The 18,791-nt window shown below is 42.8% G+C and overlaps 1 protein-coding gene across 1 annotated transcript in view; it reads left to right on the plus strand.

The window, feature by feature from the left end:
* Nucleotides 1–18,791, plus strand: part of LOC106788691 (homeobox protein homothorax) — a 326,486-nt gene that overhangs the window by 245,356 nt on the left and 62,339 nt on the right. The window contains exon 9 of the mRNA XM_014752177.1: nt 8,542–8,618. Coding sequence (XP_014607663.1) covers nt 8,542–8,618 — 77 coding nt within the window. The remainder of the gene's footprint in view (nt 1–8,541; nt 8,619–18,791) is intronic.

The following is an 18,791-nucleotide window of genomic DNA, read 5'->3' on the forward strand; positions in this document are numbered from 1 at the left end:
TTGTAATAAATTTGATGGAAATTTCTCTTGACCCACATTAGAATCTCTCGTGTGTATCGTGGAAACGTGACGATCGTATAGAACGAAACTTACGAGAAACGCGTTTGCTTTGGAAACAAGCGTACGATTGTACATACAAGCCGCTCCAAACGATTCTAATCCTGCTGGCTGGCTAGCTGTTATCCTGGTAAACGTCGAAGCTTCGACTCGACACTAAAGCCTCCAACGAAACGACCCTTCGTACCGAACGTACCCTTGTTACCGATACCGGTAACGACGACCTGATCGGCCCCAAGTACTCGTAGCAGGACTCCCACGCTTCCTAAAATTCGACTGCAAGAGAGAATACGCGCTAGTGTGTGTGTGTGCAGATCGATTTATAACTCGAAAAGGTACTCTACGAGTAGACAAAAGAGTGTACTTTAATTTAATATAAGTTTCATTAAAATTCATTTGCTAAAAGTATAAAAAATATTTGCCGAAACTTTTCAAAGAAATTGCAAAGATGCACAATTTACAGCATTGCAATCTCTTTTTCCTACGTGTAAAATACCTTATCGAGATATATATAAGAGAGAGAGAGAGAGAGAGAGAGAGAGAGAGAGAGAGATGGAAAGGGAAAGAGAAATTTATAACTTGACGAAAGTCACGTGGCAAATACAAGTTGGTCGAACAGAAATAGAACTCGATATGATAGTTAATGAATGGGATGTAATTCGTACGTTGAAACTGTAATAAGTTTAACGAATAGAATTACTTCAAACCTATTTCTAGTTGAATGAAATCGTGCACTTTACATCTCAATCAAAAATTGAAGCTTGGTTTTAATTATCCCTCGTTCTTCTAATTTACGTATTGTATTCTTTGGGCTCGCGATAGCATTCGTCTTTATTGTCGATCGAGAACTCAGAGAAAGAATGAGAAAAATAAAGAGAGATAGAAAATCTTAGCGGCACGAGTGAATCGGCCGGCCCGTAAGAGAAGATTATACGGTTTAAATGGATAATTAAATAGGAACGGAACTGACTGAAAGACTGACTGGGGATGATTGCCGGGTAGCGGTGCGAGCATGAGCGTGGAATTGCCGCCCGAGGGCCCTTCAGGAAAAGGAGGAGGAGGTTTCACCATTACGCCCAGCTCCGTATCTAAACTACGACGGAAACGTTATAATTATCCCGATTCCCACAAGTCACGAGGCGCGGCTCTGTACCGATTGACAGCTCGGCTAAAAGTCGGACGGGAGGAAGGAAGCAAGCACCGTGTTCGTCTCTCATTAGCGAACTCGGAAAACTTTCTGCTTACTTCGCTCAGTTACCTCGTTCTTGTCGAAATCGATTCCGAAATGAGTTTAAATGTTTCAAACCTCTTTTACCAGTTTATTATCCCGATCGATATCACGCAAATATAATTAAACGGGAAAAAATAACATGACAGGTTTCACCTTTTGCTTTGATATTTAAATCAAGTTCTACGCAAAATTATTTATCGCGACTATGAGAAAAATACGCGTTTTAGATATGTTAATAATATTCATTAATAATCGATGTGAACTTTTCGAACAATCCAATAGATTTTGATTCTTTCTATCGAAGATATCTGTTTCATCGATAAGAAGAACTGTTACGTATATCAAGAAAAAGTGTTGGTAGGAGGAGAAGTGGAAGATTAAATCATAGGGTCACTCGTCAGTCGTTTCATTAGCGAGCTTCGATCAGTTCTGTCTGTATATTGGTACTAGTATAGAAAAGTAGTATCCCGGGAATGGGTGAGCGAGGCCTAATCAATGGAATTGGGAGACAAAGCCAGAGAGAGAGGTTGGTAGCTGAGGTCAATGGTCGTATGAGAAGAAGGAGAGGTTGGGTGGGTGACGAGGGGAGCCTTAGTCTGTCCTTCCCTTTGACCGTGATCCATCGAATCGCGTTGGTAGATCGTGAGAGACGAAAGGACGGTAGGTGAACACACAACGTAAACTGCAGCAGCAGCAGCCACCCAACCAGCCAGCCAGCACACCAAGAACGATGGGAAACGATCGGACTTTGGTGTGTCGTAGGTGTGTTCGGACCCTACGCGTTAGACAGGACCCCGCGTGATAATGACAGGTTCCGGCGTCGCGCAGTGATTGAGGTGCCCGTGTCACAGAGACCCGCTTCGGCCACGCCCTACACCCTCGACGTCCTTCCAAATCGACTTCATCGATTTCCACGATTGCCCTTCGCCCTCATTTTCCTACCCTTTAAATGTCTCTTTGTGTTCCCTTTTTTACTTCCCTCCCCCCTTATACTCTATTTCGAATATAAAATTCGGAATTTTTTTACACATATAAAATAATATTATAATAAATATGATATATTAATCTTAGCGAAAGGTATAGGCTTTGAAAAATGTTCTTCTTGTTGTTGGATAATCTCGTTTTGGTAGATAAGAAAATATTACTATAAGACGAGATACAAGCAATACGTTTCTCGCAATGATCTAAGCAGATCTCCGAAAGATATTCGTCCATGTTTGCCAGGTAGATCCAGCAACGGCAGTCAGTGAGTGGATGTATCCTGGTCGCATACCATCTTCGGGCACGGCTTATCTCGTATCGGCTTAGTCTGGCATGCTGCTCGAGGCGCGTTGTTCTAGCGCATACCTCCATACATTCCATTGTGTTTCGCTCGTAATTACGCGCGAGAAACCCAACCATCGACACGAGTGGTTCGCGTGTGTGCTCGCGTGTGTGCTCGCGTGTCTATGTCACTTTACTGTTACGTCGATATTTCACCGGTGGAATTCGAATCGCACGTTTCACCAGAAATACCTCCCACCTTCTATTTCGTGGAAAAATGAACAAAAGTATTGTACGTTCGTTCATTTGTTCGTTCTTCTGTAGACGTCTTAACGGAAATCCTGTTGTTGTTGGTGGTGATGGTGGTGGTGATGGTGGTGGTGATGGTGGTGGTGGTTGTTCCTCTTCCGCCTTCTGTGGCGAGCCATTACTCTCCCCCACCTCTCTGATTTCTCCCGGTTCCCGCAATAACGGCACATTAGAGGATTTTAAGGGTAAAATTGAATAACCCACCCCGGAGGTGGTAACGAAGTTATAGTCGCTCATGGAAATGCCTGGTATATCTATCAACCGATGAAGAGGTAGAGAAAGAGGTTGGGAGGAGGAGGAGGAGGAAGATGGGAGGACAGATGGAATGAAGGCATTAGGGATGACTGGCGCGCTGACGTCGCCTATTTTATCCTCCCTCCTTCCCCGCCTCCTCTCTCCCATCCCTTTTGAAGCTGATCCTCATCCTACACACCTTTCGCTTTCTCCATCTCGATTCTCACGTCGCCAACGAGCGGATCTCTTCTTCCGTCAAATTGCGCTCAGCTTAGGTAATCCCACTGCGAAATCCATTCGAGACAATCGACCGTTTTCCCGTCGGCTACGATCGTCCAACCAAACCAAGGAAATAGAGGAAGAAGATGGTTATTCGAAATCGCGGTGGCTATCGGCGACCAGTTTGAGGAAGGACCACTTTGCGTCATTAAGAAATCCCTCTTCTATCTTCTATTCGCGAGATGATTACGTTTGCTCAGATAGCTGTCGATTTTTAACATTTATTCTTCGATCCCTAAGGGTTCCACGGTGCTGTACGAACGAACAAACTTAATGCTTCCGTTTCGTCTTAATTGTATAAATTTATCTGCTACGTGATCGGAGGAGTTACTAGACGAGAAGAACTGAAGATTGATCGATGCTGCGATAACAAGAAGAATCGTTCAAAAAAAAAGTTTGTTGAAAAGGATGAAGAGAAGATGGGAGGAAGGTGGGTGGGTGGGGATAGTCTAGGGTAAGGGAAAGTAGGAAGAAGAGGCACGGTTGCTGTTGTAACTCTCGATAGAAACATGGTCGGGGTCGATGGGGAAGGTGGAGGACGAGAACGAGGATGAGGACGAGGACGAGGACGAGGACGAGGATGGAGGAGCGTGATGACGAGGCGCGATCTCTGTTCGGGTCCCACGCCCCCAACGCCCCGCTCGTTAGTCGGAGTCAGCAACGGTCGTCATCGACGTGTCATTCGGCAACGAGAAGCCTGGTTACCGTAGGGGGATTCCAAAACGACACCGGACGAAGTACACGAGGAGAGACACATTGGAGGTTCCTACGTTGCACCGCCCATTCGACATCGACGACCTGACGCAGCACGCGTTCGTTTGAGCCAGCAAATTGTCATCCAACGACACGCGGGGAACACCCTTTTCCGCCGTAGAGATCGATTCCAAGTCGTTACAGTTTAGTCGCAAAAATTCTCTATAGTTCGCTGATTTTACTCGGGGACAATGATCCCTCCACTGCTGCGTCATTATAATTGATAACTACGAAACATAATTTTGCTTCTCTTGTTGTTTCCAAATCAAAAATCTTTATCGTGGTAACATAATTAGGATTAAATAATAGAATAATAGAATAATATACAGTAGTACCACACAATTTGCGAGCATAATTCGTTGTTCTATCAAGGAAAAATAATGAATGAATTCTTTACTGATTCCAACTCATCTCCCAAACGGTTCCATTCTCTTAGAAATCTACTAGAAATCGTCTAGAAATCGTCTAAAACGGCTGTTCTTACCGTAAGAAGAAAGAGCAAAAGTATTCCGATTGCGTAACTGTTATCTCGGGGGTAGAGTGTGGAAGCAACGTGGATGAGGATAGCGTACCGCGAAAAAGGGTCGTCTCGAGGCAATCGGGCTAAACTACGGACTCATTTACACACTTAGCCTTGCTTCCGCCTCGCTTGTTCCCACCCCCAATTCGACTAGAGAACAGGAGAGAGAGAGAGGAGAGAAAAAGAAGACCCAAATGGTTTTCATATTGTCTTTTTACCGCTCATTTTCATTTTATCGCTTGTTTGGCCACCGACTAGACCGTCTACCCCTCGTCTTCTTCGTGTATTCTCATCCTCTCGTTTTATTTTCCCTCATTCTCTTTATCTCTCTATCTCTCTCTCTTACTTTCTTTCTACGACTTCCTTTTACATAGCTAGCTACCGGTGATCCTCTCGCTCGAGAAGAGATCGCATTTATTCCAAGAACTTTATTCCACCAATGGTATCTTTATTCTACGATTTCGAAAGTGATCGCAATTGTCTCGTTGAATTAACATTCAAATAGGATTTTAATTCGTGATCTTTCAACCAAACGTATATACAGAAATTTATATTCCGATTGAAACGTTAGATAGATTTTTACGATCATATTCGTACGCTATCGAGAATAATACCTCACTTTGGTGCACACATAGTAGAAGAGAATGAAAATGAGAATGAGAAAGAGAAAGAGAATAAACAGGGGTGGTAGGGACCGATGGTGTAGGGATCGAGGGTGGCCCAGAACGGACCTCCGCGCTGTGAGCACTTAAGACTATTGTTTTCAATGTAATTGGATAGCTTCTACGTTCCCTCTTTCTTTCTCTCTCTCTCTCTCTCTTTCTATCTCTTTCTCATCCCTTCCAACGTCATTCTATGGAGCTCTCTAGGGGGGTGTGGTGAAGAGGAAAATGGAAAACAGGCAAACCCCACGAAGCATCAACAATTATCTTGATTGTTTTATGCATACACCAACGAAAGCTGAATCGAGAGAAAAAAAACTTTTCTCTCTTTCTTTTTTTTGTTCTTTTTCATTCTCTCTTATTCTCAAACAAAGAAAACAATTCTTTAACCAAAGCCTCGTGTGTTTTCGAAAGGAAAGAGCAAAAGGGGTGGTTCTCCATTGGTACCGTTACCGATAGCAGGTACTTTACGACACCAAGCTTCTCGATCCTCCTCTTCGTGATACTACTCTCTCTTTCTACTTCTATCTCACTTTCCTTCGTACACGTATAGTAGTAGATATATATGAATATATATATATATATATATATATATATATATATAAATACATATGTATACGCTCGGTAAAGTGAGTGAGTGAGTGAATGAGAGAAAGAGAGGAAGACAGAAAGAGAGAGAGGAGAATCCGATAGAAATTCTACGCCCAGACAATGCACTCCGCCGATTTAATTAGGATAAGAATCGCTCGGATCGCGTATACACGTAGCCGACTCACAATGGGCTTTTCGGGTGGTGCTGGAAGAGGGTATAGAGCCACGTTCCCGTAGTGTACGATGTACGGTATGGCTCGCCTCCAAGAAACATGATATACCAGGATCGAGAGAAAGAGAGAAAGTTTAACAGGGAGAGAAAGAGAGGGAGAGAGAGGGAGAGATGGAAAGAGAAAGGGATGGGGTGCGTCGAGGCCCACGGCGGTTTCCAAAAATACCGCAGGCCTCGACAAAAAGTAACGACGGGGCAACCTAATACCACCAGCACCACGTGCTAATTATGTAAAAATATGATGCGGTTCGGCCGCTTGCGTTACACGCTCTCTCGCCCTGCTTTTCTGCGTAAACGAGATACCCTTCTCTCTCTCTCTCTCTCTCGGTCCGTTCTCTCCTACCCAAAGGTTCATATCTACATGAATATTTTTATGCGTGTATATATACACGTATATAGAAAGATATAAGAGTGAGCTTGTATTGCTTCCGATACGCGCGTTTTGTTGCACACTCGATGCGGTTATGGTTGCCTTTATGTTCCCGCTTTTAAAGGCCGCTGACGCGAATAACGCTTACTCGAATGGAGATGTAGTCTTGATCCTGTTTGTTTAATATAATATCCTCTTGATTACAATTTCTCTTTTCATAATTATAATTTTCGTGTTTCTTATCTATAATCTCGTGCATAAAAATTAATTTTTTATTATAATTATTTGAGATTCTTTTTGGAACTTTTTAAGAAAGGATATCGAAAATCGTTTTCGTCCTTGAATCGGGTAGGTGTTGGGGGTTGGGATACGTGGAAGGTTAATGTCGTTTCGTGTATATAACATAAATAGAAAGATAAGTGTTAAACGGAGAAAGACGGAAAGGGAAAATGAATAAGAGTATAGCTTTCGGCGTAGTTTGACGTGCAGGCGCGCGTGCAAAAGTCGTTCGGTATCTTTCTCTCTTTCCTTCGAGATATTGCACTAAGTCTTCGTACCTACATATATACCTACACACGTGTTTGTGTCTGTGTATAAGTAGATACGCGTCTTGGCCGTCACCCGCGAGCAAGAACCTTCGAAAGACGCGCTTACGGCCGGCCGCAAGTGCAAAATTAATGCCCGCAGTAACTTCACCGCACGAGAACGGCCAGATTTATACACGAATTTATGGAGCCGTGCCGCAAGAACGATGGAATATATCCGAGTAGGCCATCCCTCATCCATCCACCTCCTATTTCACCGTAAACTCGCGACACACTCGCTTTCGTTTCAACCATGACTTCGACCTGCTTCCTGAAACCCCTCTCATACTATCTTTGAAAACTTTTCTCACATTTTCTCCTTTAATTTCTTCTTCTTTTTTTTCTCATTATTCTTTTCATTAACCATATGGATAAAATCATTTTTAATAATTATATCAAGAAAATATTTCATTGCAATACAAGTTATACTTTCGCTAATTCGGTAAAGAAAATAATTAATAACAATCTGAGAATAAAATTGTACAAATTATTCTACCAATTGTGTATATAAGATATTTTAAAATTTGAAATCCTTTATTTAGACTTTAGTAAATTACGATTATGAAAGTCTTGAAACGTTCTACATATGTCTGTGTCACCTAACTCATCATAACTTAACGTTGCTGTCTCGTAAAATTTCTTCCGTTTCTCTCTCTCTCTCTCTCTCTCTCTCTCTAATCTAAAGAAAATACGAAAGAAGTAGTACACGATCTTGTCAGTACATAACGAGGAGAAGCGCGGAAGCGCGCATCTGCACCGATGCAACAACGTGATAAAACTTGGGCGTCCTGTCTTGTCCTATCCAAGAATGGGATCCTACTACTACGTTCAAGTATTTTGTTTCTCTCTTACTTCATTCCGGTCTTCCTTTTTCATCGTTGTCAACGTTGTCCTCGCCGTTCTCATCGTCGTCGTCGTCTTCGTCTTCGTCGTCATAGTTATTATTGTTGTTGTTGTTGTTGTTGTTGTTGTTGTTGTTAGTTGGTAATAAATAATATTTTCGCAGGTGCGTCCTGACATTTGCAACGCTCCAGGCATCTCTCTCTCTCTCTTTCTCCTCTTTTCGCGTAGGTAGAAATTGTCCTCGTGTATGAAAAATAAAGATAGGTAGAGAACTTGAAAGGGAGAATGAGAGAGGTTGAAAGAGAAAGAGAAAAATAAAGAGAACGCGTGCACGTGCCCTGTAAATCACTCGGAGTAGACGCGCGAAATAGCGCGATGCGCGCCTTCACGGAACGTTTATTCTTACCTTGTTGCGTTCATTAAACGTCCGGATCGAACGTAAAACGTTCTCAGAGTTTTCAGGGGGTTGTTAGCAGGTTGGGTAAGTAAGGAGAAGAACCGAATGGAAATTTTCTTCTCGTGACTCTAACGATACGCGACTAATCTTATTCTATCGCGAACAAAATATCACGGACATTGACCTAAATTATATCATTTTCTTATCTTTTTTCAGCATCCGTACCCTTCGGAGGATCAAAAGAAGCAACTTGCACAGGATACGGGGTTGACGATTCTTCAAGTTAATAATTGGTGAGTCAGAAATATTTCACAATTAATCGTTATCTCTATGAATAATTAGTAAAGTAATTATGAAAATTACTTAATATGTTGCATATATTTTGATTTTTAAGAAAATATACGCGTGTACTCGCAAGTGTACAATCAATAATAATAATAATAATAACAATAATCATCGTTAGGCGTTACGATACGATAGCAGGCAAGTCGATGCAACGATAAAATTTCTGCTCGGCTTATCTTTGCAAGCCGTTCAACGTTTCTTTCCTTATGACCCTGCGTGTCGCAAGTTGAAAGAGAAGAAAGAAGGAAAGAATTTTTCTCCCCCTTGCTTTTTTTCATTTCTTTTTCCTCTCTCTCTCTCTCTCTCTCATTCGAAAAGGATCCCGCGGCAGAACTCGAATCATACAACGCACGACGAACGTGTCATACGCGAATTCCAGACACTTTGAAATTACAGCCGTAGATCAAACGAAACGAGCCGTGCACGCTCGGCCACGACGCTCGACAACAAGCTGATTATTTTCACCGCGCCAATCACGCGAATACAAAGTACGACCGAACCCACTTGGTGGGCGTTCACATCGAACTGATGTTGCCGTGCACGAATCGGACATTTTTTTCTTTTTTCTTTGGTTTTATCTTTATCTTATTTTATCCTTATCTCGGCCGAGTCCTTCCGAATTCACTTTTATTTTGCCTCCTCTCTTTTTTATTCATTATTTATTATTATATTTCATTGATTTCATTTTATTTTATTCGTGAAATAAAGGATAGTACGTGCATGCGAGTTCGTAGGCGTTCCTTTAGCGTGTCCTTCGACTTATACCTACTTTCTAAGCGGAAAAGTTTATTCGTACCTAGTAATAAAAGTTTTACGGCCGATAAAAACATTAAACGGATTTTACATAGAAATTTTCATTCTCGAGGAAAAGAAGAAGAAGAGAGAAAAAAAAGAACTTAGCGAGATGTTCTTGCGAATATAAACTTCTTCGCTTTACCCATGTCTCTCTCTCTCTCTCTCTCTCTCTTTCCCTCTCATTTATTTTTTTTTTTTTTTTACGTTGAAATAAGTAAGAGTTATCAAGTTATACGATGCACTACGTATAGACGTGCATTCTTAACCGAAGGAAAACGCTCGAAACGTCGTTAGCGTAGGCAGCTCGCAGGATATGCTCGAGGATACACGAAACGAGTTACGAAACTCGGTGCCTTTGTGCTCGCGAACGACTTTTTTATATGTTTCTTTTTTTGTCCATCTCTCTACAACCGTACTCGCAAATATATGTGATCCTATTGGACAACTTATGCGTGCAGAAAAAATCCGAAGTAAAATGAGGATTACGTTGAAGATTGTTAAAGGATAAGAAGAACTCGTTGGTTCGTAATTGCTCTCGATTAGAATTTTACGATTTTTTTTAAACGATCTGACAATTTACTCGGATACGATAATTCGCAACGTGTATTTCCAACGTTTTATCGATCAGTAATCAACCATGAGAAAGTACAGAAACGAGGAAAAGCCTCGAAGGATACCTCGTTCCATGGAAAAGACTAATTCATGAGGATTCGATATTAGATAGGAAGAGGTAGAATAACATCAAGAGAGAGAGAGAGAGAAAAGCTTAGTTACTCCTGTCTCACGAAATCCCAGTTTCTTCGGGTTGATCCTCGAACGTAGACCACCCTTTAGCAAGCAAGTAAGCAACCCCTCCTTTTAACCTCCCTTATATATCTGGCTATCTTGATAGATGTTTTTGCGTGGCACCTGCGCCAGTATACGAATTACCTCGAGCCCTTTTCCTCTCCTGTTGTTTACTCGCGAGAATATTTAGAAGCAACGCTACTTATTATCTTTCCCTTTTATTCGGAAAAGGAACGAAGGAAGGACTCTATCCTTTATTCTATCTGTTTTACTCTTTAAACGAGAGAGAAAGCATGTCGCGACGTGGTAATCTCTTGGGCTAACTTTAGCAGGAGCAAAGATCGAAATAATCCGAGTGTTACGGTCCGTATCGTGCTAACGGAAGAGGAATCAGCACCGAGGTACTGGCGACCCTCTCTCTTTCTCTCTCTCTATTTTTCTGTAAAGAAAAAAGAGAATAGTCAGAAGAGGAATGAAAGTGGGGGCGGAGGAGGTGGCGGTCGATTTAACGCGCGGATATAAAATGCGAAACGAATCGTTCGACGCGTCGAGTTGCATCGTCTCTTTCTCTTTCTCTCTCTTTCCATCACCTTCTCGAAATTCTTCTTCATCTTCCTCTTCGTCCTCCTCCTTTCTCCTCCATTTTCTTATTTCGCCACGACGCCACGTAGACGCGGGTGGTTCGTCGTGTACCATTTTATAAATAAAATCTTCCGCACTTTGGTTTCTCTCTCTCTCGAATCGCGAGTAATAAGAGGGAACGAGGAATAAAAGAGAAAAAAAAAAAAAAAAAGAAAAAAAAAGGAAGGAATGTTGGATACGCGACGAGCGTAATTGAGCACAAATCAAGTCCGCGGGTAAGAAGGCACGGCCAAAAAACACTTAACGAATTTTTCACACGTTTCGCAGACCGCTATCCGTTCCTCGTTTTCTCTTCTTTCCGCAATTACGGAAAAGCTTTAGAGTAACAACTCTCCGTTAAAGTCGTCGATTTGGAATTTTTGGCAGAGAGTGGACGCTCTTTTCTTCTTTTTCTTCTTCGTCCTTTTAACCATCGCACCACGTTCCTCCCTATCCCAAGCCCCCTTTCCCAGTTGAGGGACCTATCACGGATTTCGGTTAGCTCGTATTTTCTAAATGTCTCGTCTCCGACGTCTTCGATGTTTCCTCGCATATATTTTATCTTTCTCTACTTACATTAGTCGTCTAAATCGTTTCTTGGCTAGCACCGTGACTCGTGACATTTTCCGTCACACGATAAAGAAATATATTCGTGTTTTAGGACGTCATCCAAAATTTCGATTAAAACAATATGATCGGTTGGTATTTGTAATTATCTTCGGTTCAAGGTTGATCTAAATTGTTCAGAAGAAATATTAGAAAATGTGTAGACGCGTAGGACAGGTTGGAAAAAGGTATACCAATACCAGTTGCGTGGGTGGTCAGGTACGAGGGCTTTCGCGTAGGCGGATCCAAGCTTGCGCTCCAGAGAGAAATGAAAGAGAGTACAACGAGAGAGAGAAAGAGAGATAGAGAGAATGGGAGAGTGCATGCGAAGCACCGCGGCAATTTCTTCGTGGCGCGATAAGTTTCGTGATATATTTCACCGAGGGAAACTCATGTTTCCGTAATGCAATTAGAGCGTGGCCCGTTGCACCAAGCGTGGTTCGTTCGTTCGTTGGTGCTTGCTTGCTTCTCTCGTAGTTGTTAGCCCGACTTGCGTTCCTTCTCGTCTCGATTAAGAGACGGCTAGGTAACGACGAGAGTACGACGTGGGATTAGAAATAACCGTTTCTAATTAGAATACGCGAGACAAATCATTCTTAAATAATAATATTTTTTTTGTCCTTTGCATTACTCGTTACTATACTTCTTTTATTTTATTTTACTTTATTTTCTTTATACAAAGAAAGAGTAGAAATTCATTGTGACAGAAAAGATCACTGGACCACCCTTTATACCATTTCCACCATCACCACCACTAATACGACTACCCAATGTTATTTCCTTCTTCCTTTTTCCTTCAACGTTTCTCTGGTATTCCTCGTCGTCCCTTCGCCCACAATTTTCCGTCACATATATCAACGACCCGGACAGTAGTTAGAATCGTTGCCAGCTTGTTACCGCTCTGTAATTCTCTTCGAGAAAGTCTCGCGAGCGCGTAAACGTTCCTACGTACTACAAGAATCGCAAGGAACAATTCTCCTCTCTCTCTCTTTCTCTTACCATTCGATCCTACCAAATGCTACAAAGTTTCTGGTAAGACTCGTTCAAAGGGTCACGCCAAAGTTTTCCACGCGAGAGTTTCTAAATCTCACGTAGCTGTTAAATTCGTTAACGAAAAGCTCGTCGAAGTTCCTCAGCGGAAAAATTCTTCTCTGCAAGCTCTAAATATATAACTGGATAACATTTTTATCGGTTAAAGGAGGAACGAAATCGTTGGGAAACGTCCGATAAGTCGTAGCCTTCTCTACTTGATTGTACCCATACACCCACGCCACTCCCCACTCTCTGAGCAATCTACCTCAGTTATTACTTACGCCGTTCTAACCCACCCTTCTTCGGGCAAGCACCCGGTAGCAGGCAAGCAAGCAAGCAAGCAAGCTTGCAAGCTACGTGCTTTCTCCTTCGGGGAAGCAGGCAGCCGTCGCTTGCGCCTGTTAAATCCGCGATACGATGAGAAAGAGAGAAAATAGAAGAAGAACGAAGGGAGAGACAGAGAGAGTAAGTAACGCTGGCGCGAACGCGTACTAATATTCTTGCTAATTTAACCGCACTCTCCTCACCCTCTCGTCTATCTTGCTAATAAACCAGTGGTTATTTATCGGCTTCCCTACCAGCTCGGTTCACTCTCTTTCTCTCTCTCTCTCTCTCACTCTTTAACTCACTTCGTCCAGCTCTCAAGATCTACCCCGTTAGTTGGCACTTGGGCCGTTTATTTCGACGCCTTCTATGTCTCTTTCTCTTTCTGTTCTCTTCCTACTCTTTTCCCTCCCCTTCACCCTTTCTCCCTCTCTCTGTATTCTACCTACCACGCGATTTACTCTATTTAAGCCGGCTTTGAAATAATTTTATCGCCCAGCCCGTTTATCTCCACGACGCACTTTCCCGCGGCCTCCTCAATTAACGCGTTTTTCCCTACGCGATCACTCACCTCCCCCTTTACCTCCCCTCGACGTCCTTCTCTTCATTTCCTTCAGCTCGTTTTCTCTCATCTTATGTATGAGCCCGACAACACATCCGAGTTTCTCGATTCGTTTTATTTCGGCGACGCCATCATCGAGGAGCCAACCGGGGAAATAATTTTATCACTCACAGCTGCGACATCGTGGAAACTCTTAAGAGGCTTTCGATGTTGCGTCTTGCCGAGACGAAGACCGATTCTAGCTCGGATTTCTCTCATCGTAGTTCACGCGAATTTATTGGCCTGCCTTGCCGTTCCTTGCCTTGCCATGCCTTGCCTTACCTCGCCTCATACTTGTTTAACGTTTTTCTACGAAAATAAAGTAAGGAAGAAAGAAATAAAGCAAGCAAGCAAGCAAGCGTGTCGTCTCTCCAAACAAAGACGGATCCGACGTTTCCGCTCGGAAATCTCTCTCTCTCTCTCAATCTCTGATTCAGAAGTTTTACTCGTAAAGGACTCGGAACATAAGAGAATCCTGGAATCTTTAACTCTCCTATCGAATGTTTTTGCAAAAAGATCTACAGGGTGGTATTAACGAATCTAACAAGTCATGAAAAAGATCAGTATCTATTCTCGCGTTGGAACGATCTCTCGAGGATCAAGCATCGATGCCGATTTCGGTCGTAAAACTAAGCGTGGATTTTGTTATGCTACTCAGTCCTTTCTCTTTACAACCCATCTTGGGGGCCTTTTATATCCGCTATTATCTCGGGAAATTACTTAAATCCGTTTTATAATTTTATACGCCTTTTATGGCTCGCTTTCCTCTCTCTCTCTCCCTCTTTTTCATTGGTTGTTCTCTTTTCATCTATCGTTCGGCAGCAACGATGTTGTCTCGCGCGTATGTACACGAGGGAAAAACAAAACGAGAGGAGGACGGATCTCTTCCACCTAGCTTCGACCTCCACGATATCGTTAACATCATAACCGTACGTCGCGAGGTAATTTAGATCGCTGTAAAACCACGAGCAAAGTCCATGGTGTTCCCTACGCGGACCGTATATACCATACATCTACACTTACTCACACACGAAATGCAATATAGGTGTATATATACGCATTCGGCTCTAACCGACTTGCTAACGAGACATTTCGTTTTACAAAATCGTCCGAGGCCCAGGAGCCACGCGAATGGGGCCATAAATCCCTGCGGACCGGATGTTAATATCCCTGCTTCCCTCGGCAGTCCCTCTCCCAACCCCCTCCCCTCTCTCCCTCTTTCTACTAGCCGTTCCTCCTCCTCCTTCTTCTTCTTCTTCTTCTTCTTCTTCTTATTTTTCTCTACCACCCCATTTCAGAGACTTTGCAAATATCGTAATGCGGCGCACGGATGTCGCACTTTTAAAGCTATGCCCGTTAAACGTCACTCTCCCGCGAATACGTGGAACCTAGTCTCGTTCGTTTATTCCTCGAAGCGTGCTGAGAAACCGGGTCGATGTCCTGCACCTTCTTCTTCCTAGAGTATTCCATCGATCTTCTATTATTTTGTTTTTCTTTTCTTTACATTATCATTTCTTCTTGTACATTTTATGCCGATCGTTAAATCTAGATCATTCAAATTGGTTTTAAAACAGGAAACACATCAGAGATGGATTAGAATGATCAGAATACTATTGCGGGTTAAGATAGAAGAACCGCGGATCGTTTGCATTACTAGTGAACGAATATACTTAGCACGAAAGGACCCTGGTGAGCTTCGAGTTTCATTCGTATCCGCCGTAGATTGGTACGTTCGATTAGCCCCCTGAGTATGAGAATAGGCGAGTCCCTGCAAATGAGATCGTTTGGGAAGGAAGAGAGTCGTTTAAGTGTAGCACTGTCGGTTCACTTGGAATTTCCCCTTTTATCCTGTTAACGGGCTAAAGACTCCAAAAGGTTACCTGTTTCTAAGATCTTTTCACTTTATTACATCGTCAGAAATTGAATTTCAAGAACGAATTAGTTCTACGTGTTTTTCGTCATTTCAAATCGATCAAGAAGATGCATGAAATAAATTATTTGGTAAGGGTGCAAGCAGGTGATAGGTGGGAGCCGGGTGTGTGCGGTGACACATCGGTATTCTTGCGTATCGCTTAACTCGCATCACCTTTTTTTCGTTGCTTTCCTGTAACGTCTATGGTACACGTCCTTTCTGGATTTTCGGCTTGGTCGAGCGTGAGCACGAGGTTTCGATTTCGTTCCAGAATTTCACTCTTAACGATACGCGTGCTATAGATAGGTCCTCGTCTTTTTTCGTGTCCTATCCTTTTCGCCGATCTTTTATTTGCTGATTTTTGTCTCCTCTTGCATCAACAACGTCGTACCTGGCACGCGTCTCAAATAAAAATATCGAAAAATATTATGACGATGGGGTCCCGGCGCGGCCGAGTAAATTTCATTACGCAAACATTCTTTTTTTTTGCGAAAAAGATTTTCCATTGAAATGATAATTATTAGCAACTATCAGGGTGATTTAAAATCCAGGCAATATCTCATTGGTTAGATCCGTCAAACAATCTAATTCCCCTTCGGTACAGAAGGTCCCCTCAATTCGATGCCACGAGCATCACCGTCTCCTCGTCCCGTAGCCAAGCTAGCAGCTCTAGGAAAGCCTCTGGGGGCCTCTGGGGTGAGTACGAGTCGGATATCTAATTAGCGGGGGCTGATCGGTAATTACTACGATTAATCAATCCGTTTTCCATTTGTGCGCATCGCGTATACGCGAACTTTGTTGATGTTGCTCCTGCCGGAGGGAGAAAAGGGGCAAGAAAAAGGGCTGCTTTCTGGGCTTTGAGAAACTTCCCAAAACGATTTCAAAGCTATCGCGTATATTTTCGAGATTGCCATTGTCGAAAACTTTCGGTCAATTAAATTCGTAGAATAAAACTAATGCGAATAAAATCTCGTTCGTTGGTGCGTTCGTGCGAACGAAAAAATGGATTCTTTCGAGAAGAAAAAAGGTATCTCGGTATTACACGGAGGAGGACTCGCGAAAATGTCGATATGGAATAAGTCGAATCATCGGATAAGGAAGATGAGGAGGATGGGAAGGGATATCTATTTTTAAAACAGGTGCAGGGGTGCGAAATAACGAAATGGACGACACGAAACGCTCGTGAAATCGAGTTAAAGGCATCCCAGCGAAACGGATCCCACCTACACGCGTCCGGTGATAAAGAGGAGAGATAGAAGATGTACGTAAGAGTGAGAGAGAAAGAGAGAGAGAGAGAGAAAGATAGGGAGATAAAGAGAAGAGTGTAGGATCGGTAGCGTTATGAGATCGACCGAGTCAATATGCATACGGTTTCGTGCCAGCCGACAAACTTTTATTGCATTACACTCCGCGTCTACATCTGTTACTTCTTCGTCCGGCTTAGTTTTTTCTTTCTCTCTCTTTCTCTGTTCAATTCGCTATCGCTACGAGTCGCTTTACTCCCAACGAAATCCGGCATTATCACTGGCGTAGGCCGAGAGGACACGTTCTTCGCAACGATCTCATCCGATCTGAGAATTAAACTAACACGTAGAAAATAATCTACCACGAATAAACTTATGGAATTTAAAAATAAATTCCTCACCCTCATTCCCTTTATTTTCCATTCTTTCGCAAACCAGTCTTCCAAGAGATTCCTTTCCTCTGTAAAATGTGATTTGATATATTTCATAGAAAAATATACGCGAATAGACATCTTTTTTTTGTATTATAATATTATTCTGTAGGGGAGGGATATAAATTCACTTTTACGCCACTGTTATACATACACATTGTACAGTATGGTTTAGATTAGAAACGGCTCGCGCTAATGTCGAGTTTGCGAGCATATAGAAGAGAGAAGGAGAATAAGAAGAGGGGTGCGCTGTGGTACACGGAGAGAAATCTCTTGATGCCATTAGCTCCGACTTTGTAAATAGTTTTCGTTCGAGGAATAACAACGGCGCCTATGGTGTTGGACCAGGAATGAGAAAGAGAGAAAGAGAGAGAGAGAGAGTAAAATAGGGTCGTAACCCTAAACCCTACGGCATTCGTACTGTTCGTTTTATTCACCGTACGCGTCGACCTTACCGAAAGCGAACGCCCTCGTACGCGAGTAGTCAGTCGATTGTGATCGATCACCAGGGTGATCGTAGTCCTCCTCCTCCTTCTCCTCTCCTTCTCTCTTTCCTAAAAGGGTTGCTGCAAGAGCCCAAAGTATCCTTTAGGGGGCGCCTTTCCAAACCCCCGTTATTTGTTTAGCGCGAGAAGATTATCGCGTTATTACACGCGGATTCGAGTCAAGGGTCTTTTCTCTGGACCTTCCCCCTTCTTTTCTCCTTAAAGGCACGCAAACACTCATGCTCGAATTACATTCCTCGATTGGCTAGTCAACAATATTCTTCTTTATTCCTTCGCGTGTCGTATTAATCTTCATGCCGATCCTGTTAAACGTCACTTTTTCGGTACGAAATTAATTCGGTTTCAAATACTTTTGCAACAATTCGATTTCCATACGTGTAATAACATTTTATTACGATATGTTATCAAAAAACTTTAAAGATAAAGTTACACAAAGTTACGGGGTAGGGGGGGGGGGGGATAAATAAAATATGTCGAAAAGAAAACTTGATGAGAAGAAGAGACCGCCGGGAATGATCTTAGGCGACGCTTTTGCGACATCGAAAAGAAAACGAGAAGCCGCGAGAGGGCTGAGGGTGAGGAACGTTGTTGTAATGGCGGTAGTAAAGGTGGGAGAGAAAAAGATAGAAAGAGAGAAAGAGAGAGAGACGGTTCGGCCGCCTCGAAGGCTCACAGAAGAGCCGTTGAACAGGGACAATGCTTTCATCATTGCCGCTCTTTCTTTCATTCTCCGCGCCGGAGGTGGACCGTTCACTCTCTCTCTCTCTCTCTCTCTCTTTTCCCCACACTCTCTGTTCCTTCCTTTTTACACTTTTTTGCTTGCAAAGGATCCATTGTCGTCGGTTGTAGGCGGGTACCGTCAGCCGGTAGGTATCAGTGTCTCTACGTTGGCAAGGGTTGGGGGATAGATGGGTTTTGTAAAAGTTCCTTCTTCCTCTCTTACTCCTCTCAACCCACAACCCTCCTCTTATTCCCTGGATCTCGGTATCTCGCTTTTAAAAGCCAGAAATGGCCTGTTCTTTTCGGCCTTTCTATCACTCTCTCTCTCTCACGATTATGCATGCTTCTCCATTCAGTCGAAACCGTACGATGAACCACCGAATTTTAAAGGAGACTTTTGTCGTAGTAGAAATATTTTCGGTATCGTTTGATTTCTTAAAGAAATAATATCTTTAAATTATTTTAAGAAGAGCAAAAAGAAGAGGGGTAGGAGGACGGGGAGGGGAATATATATAATATATGTATAAAGAAAATATTTTATCC

Source organism: Polistes canadensis, unplaced genomic scaffold, assembly GCF_001313835.1.
Source record: "Polistes canadensis isolate GaletaPanama2010 unplaced genomic scaffold, ASM131383v1 scaffold_149, whole genome shotgun sequence".
NCBI classification, from domain to species: Eukaryota; Metazoa; Arthropoda; class Insecta; order Hymenoptera; family Vespidae; genus Polistes; species Polistes canadensis.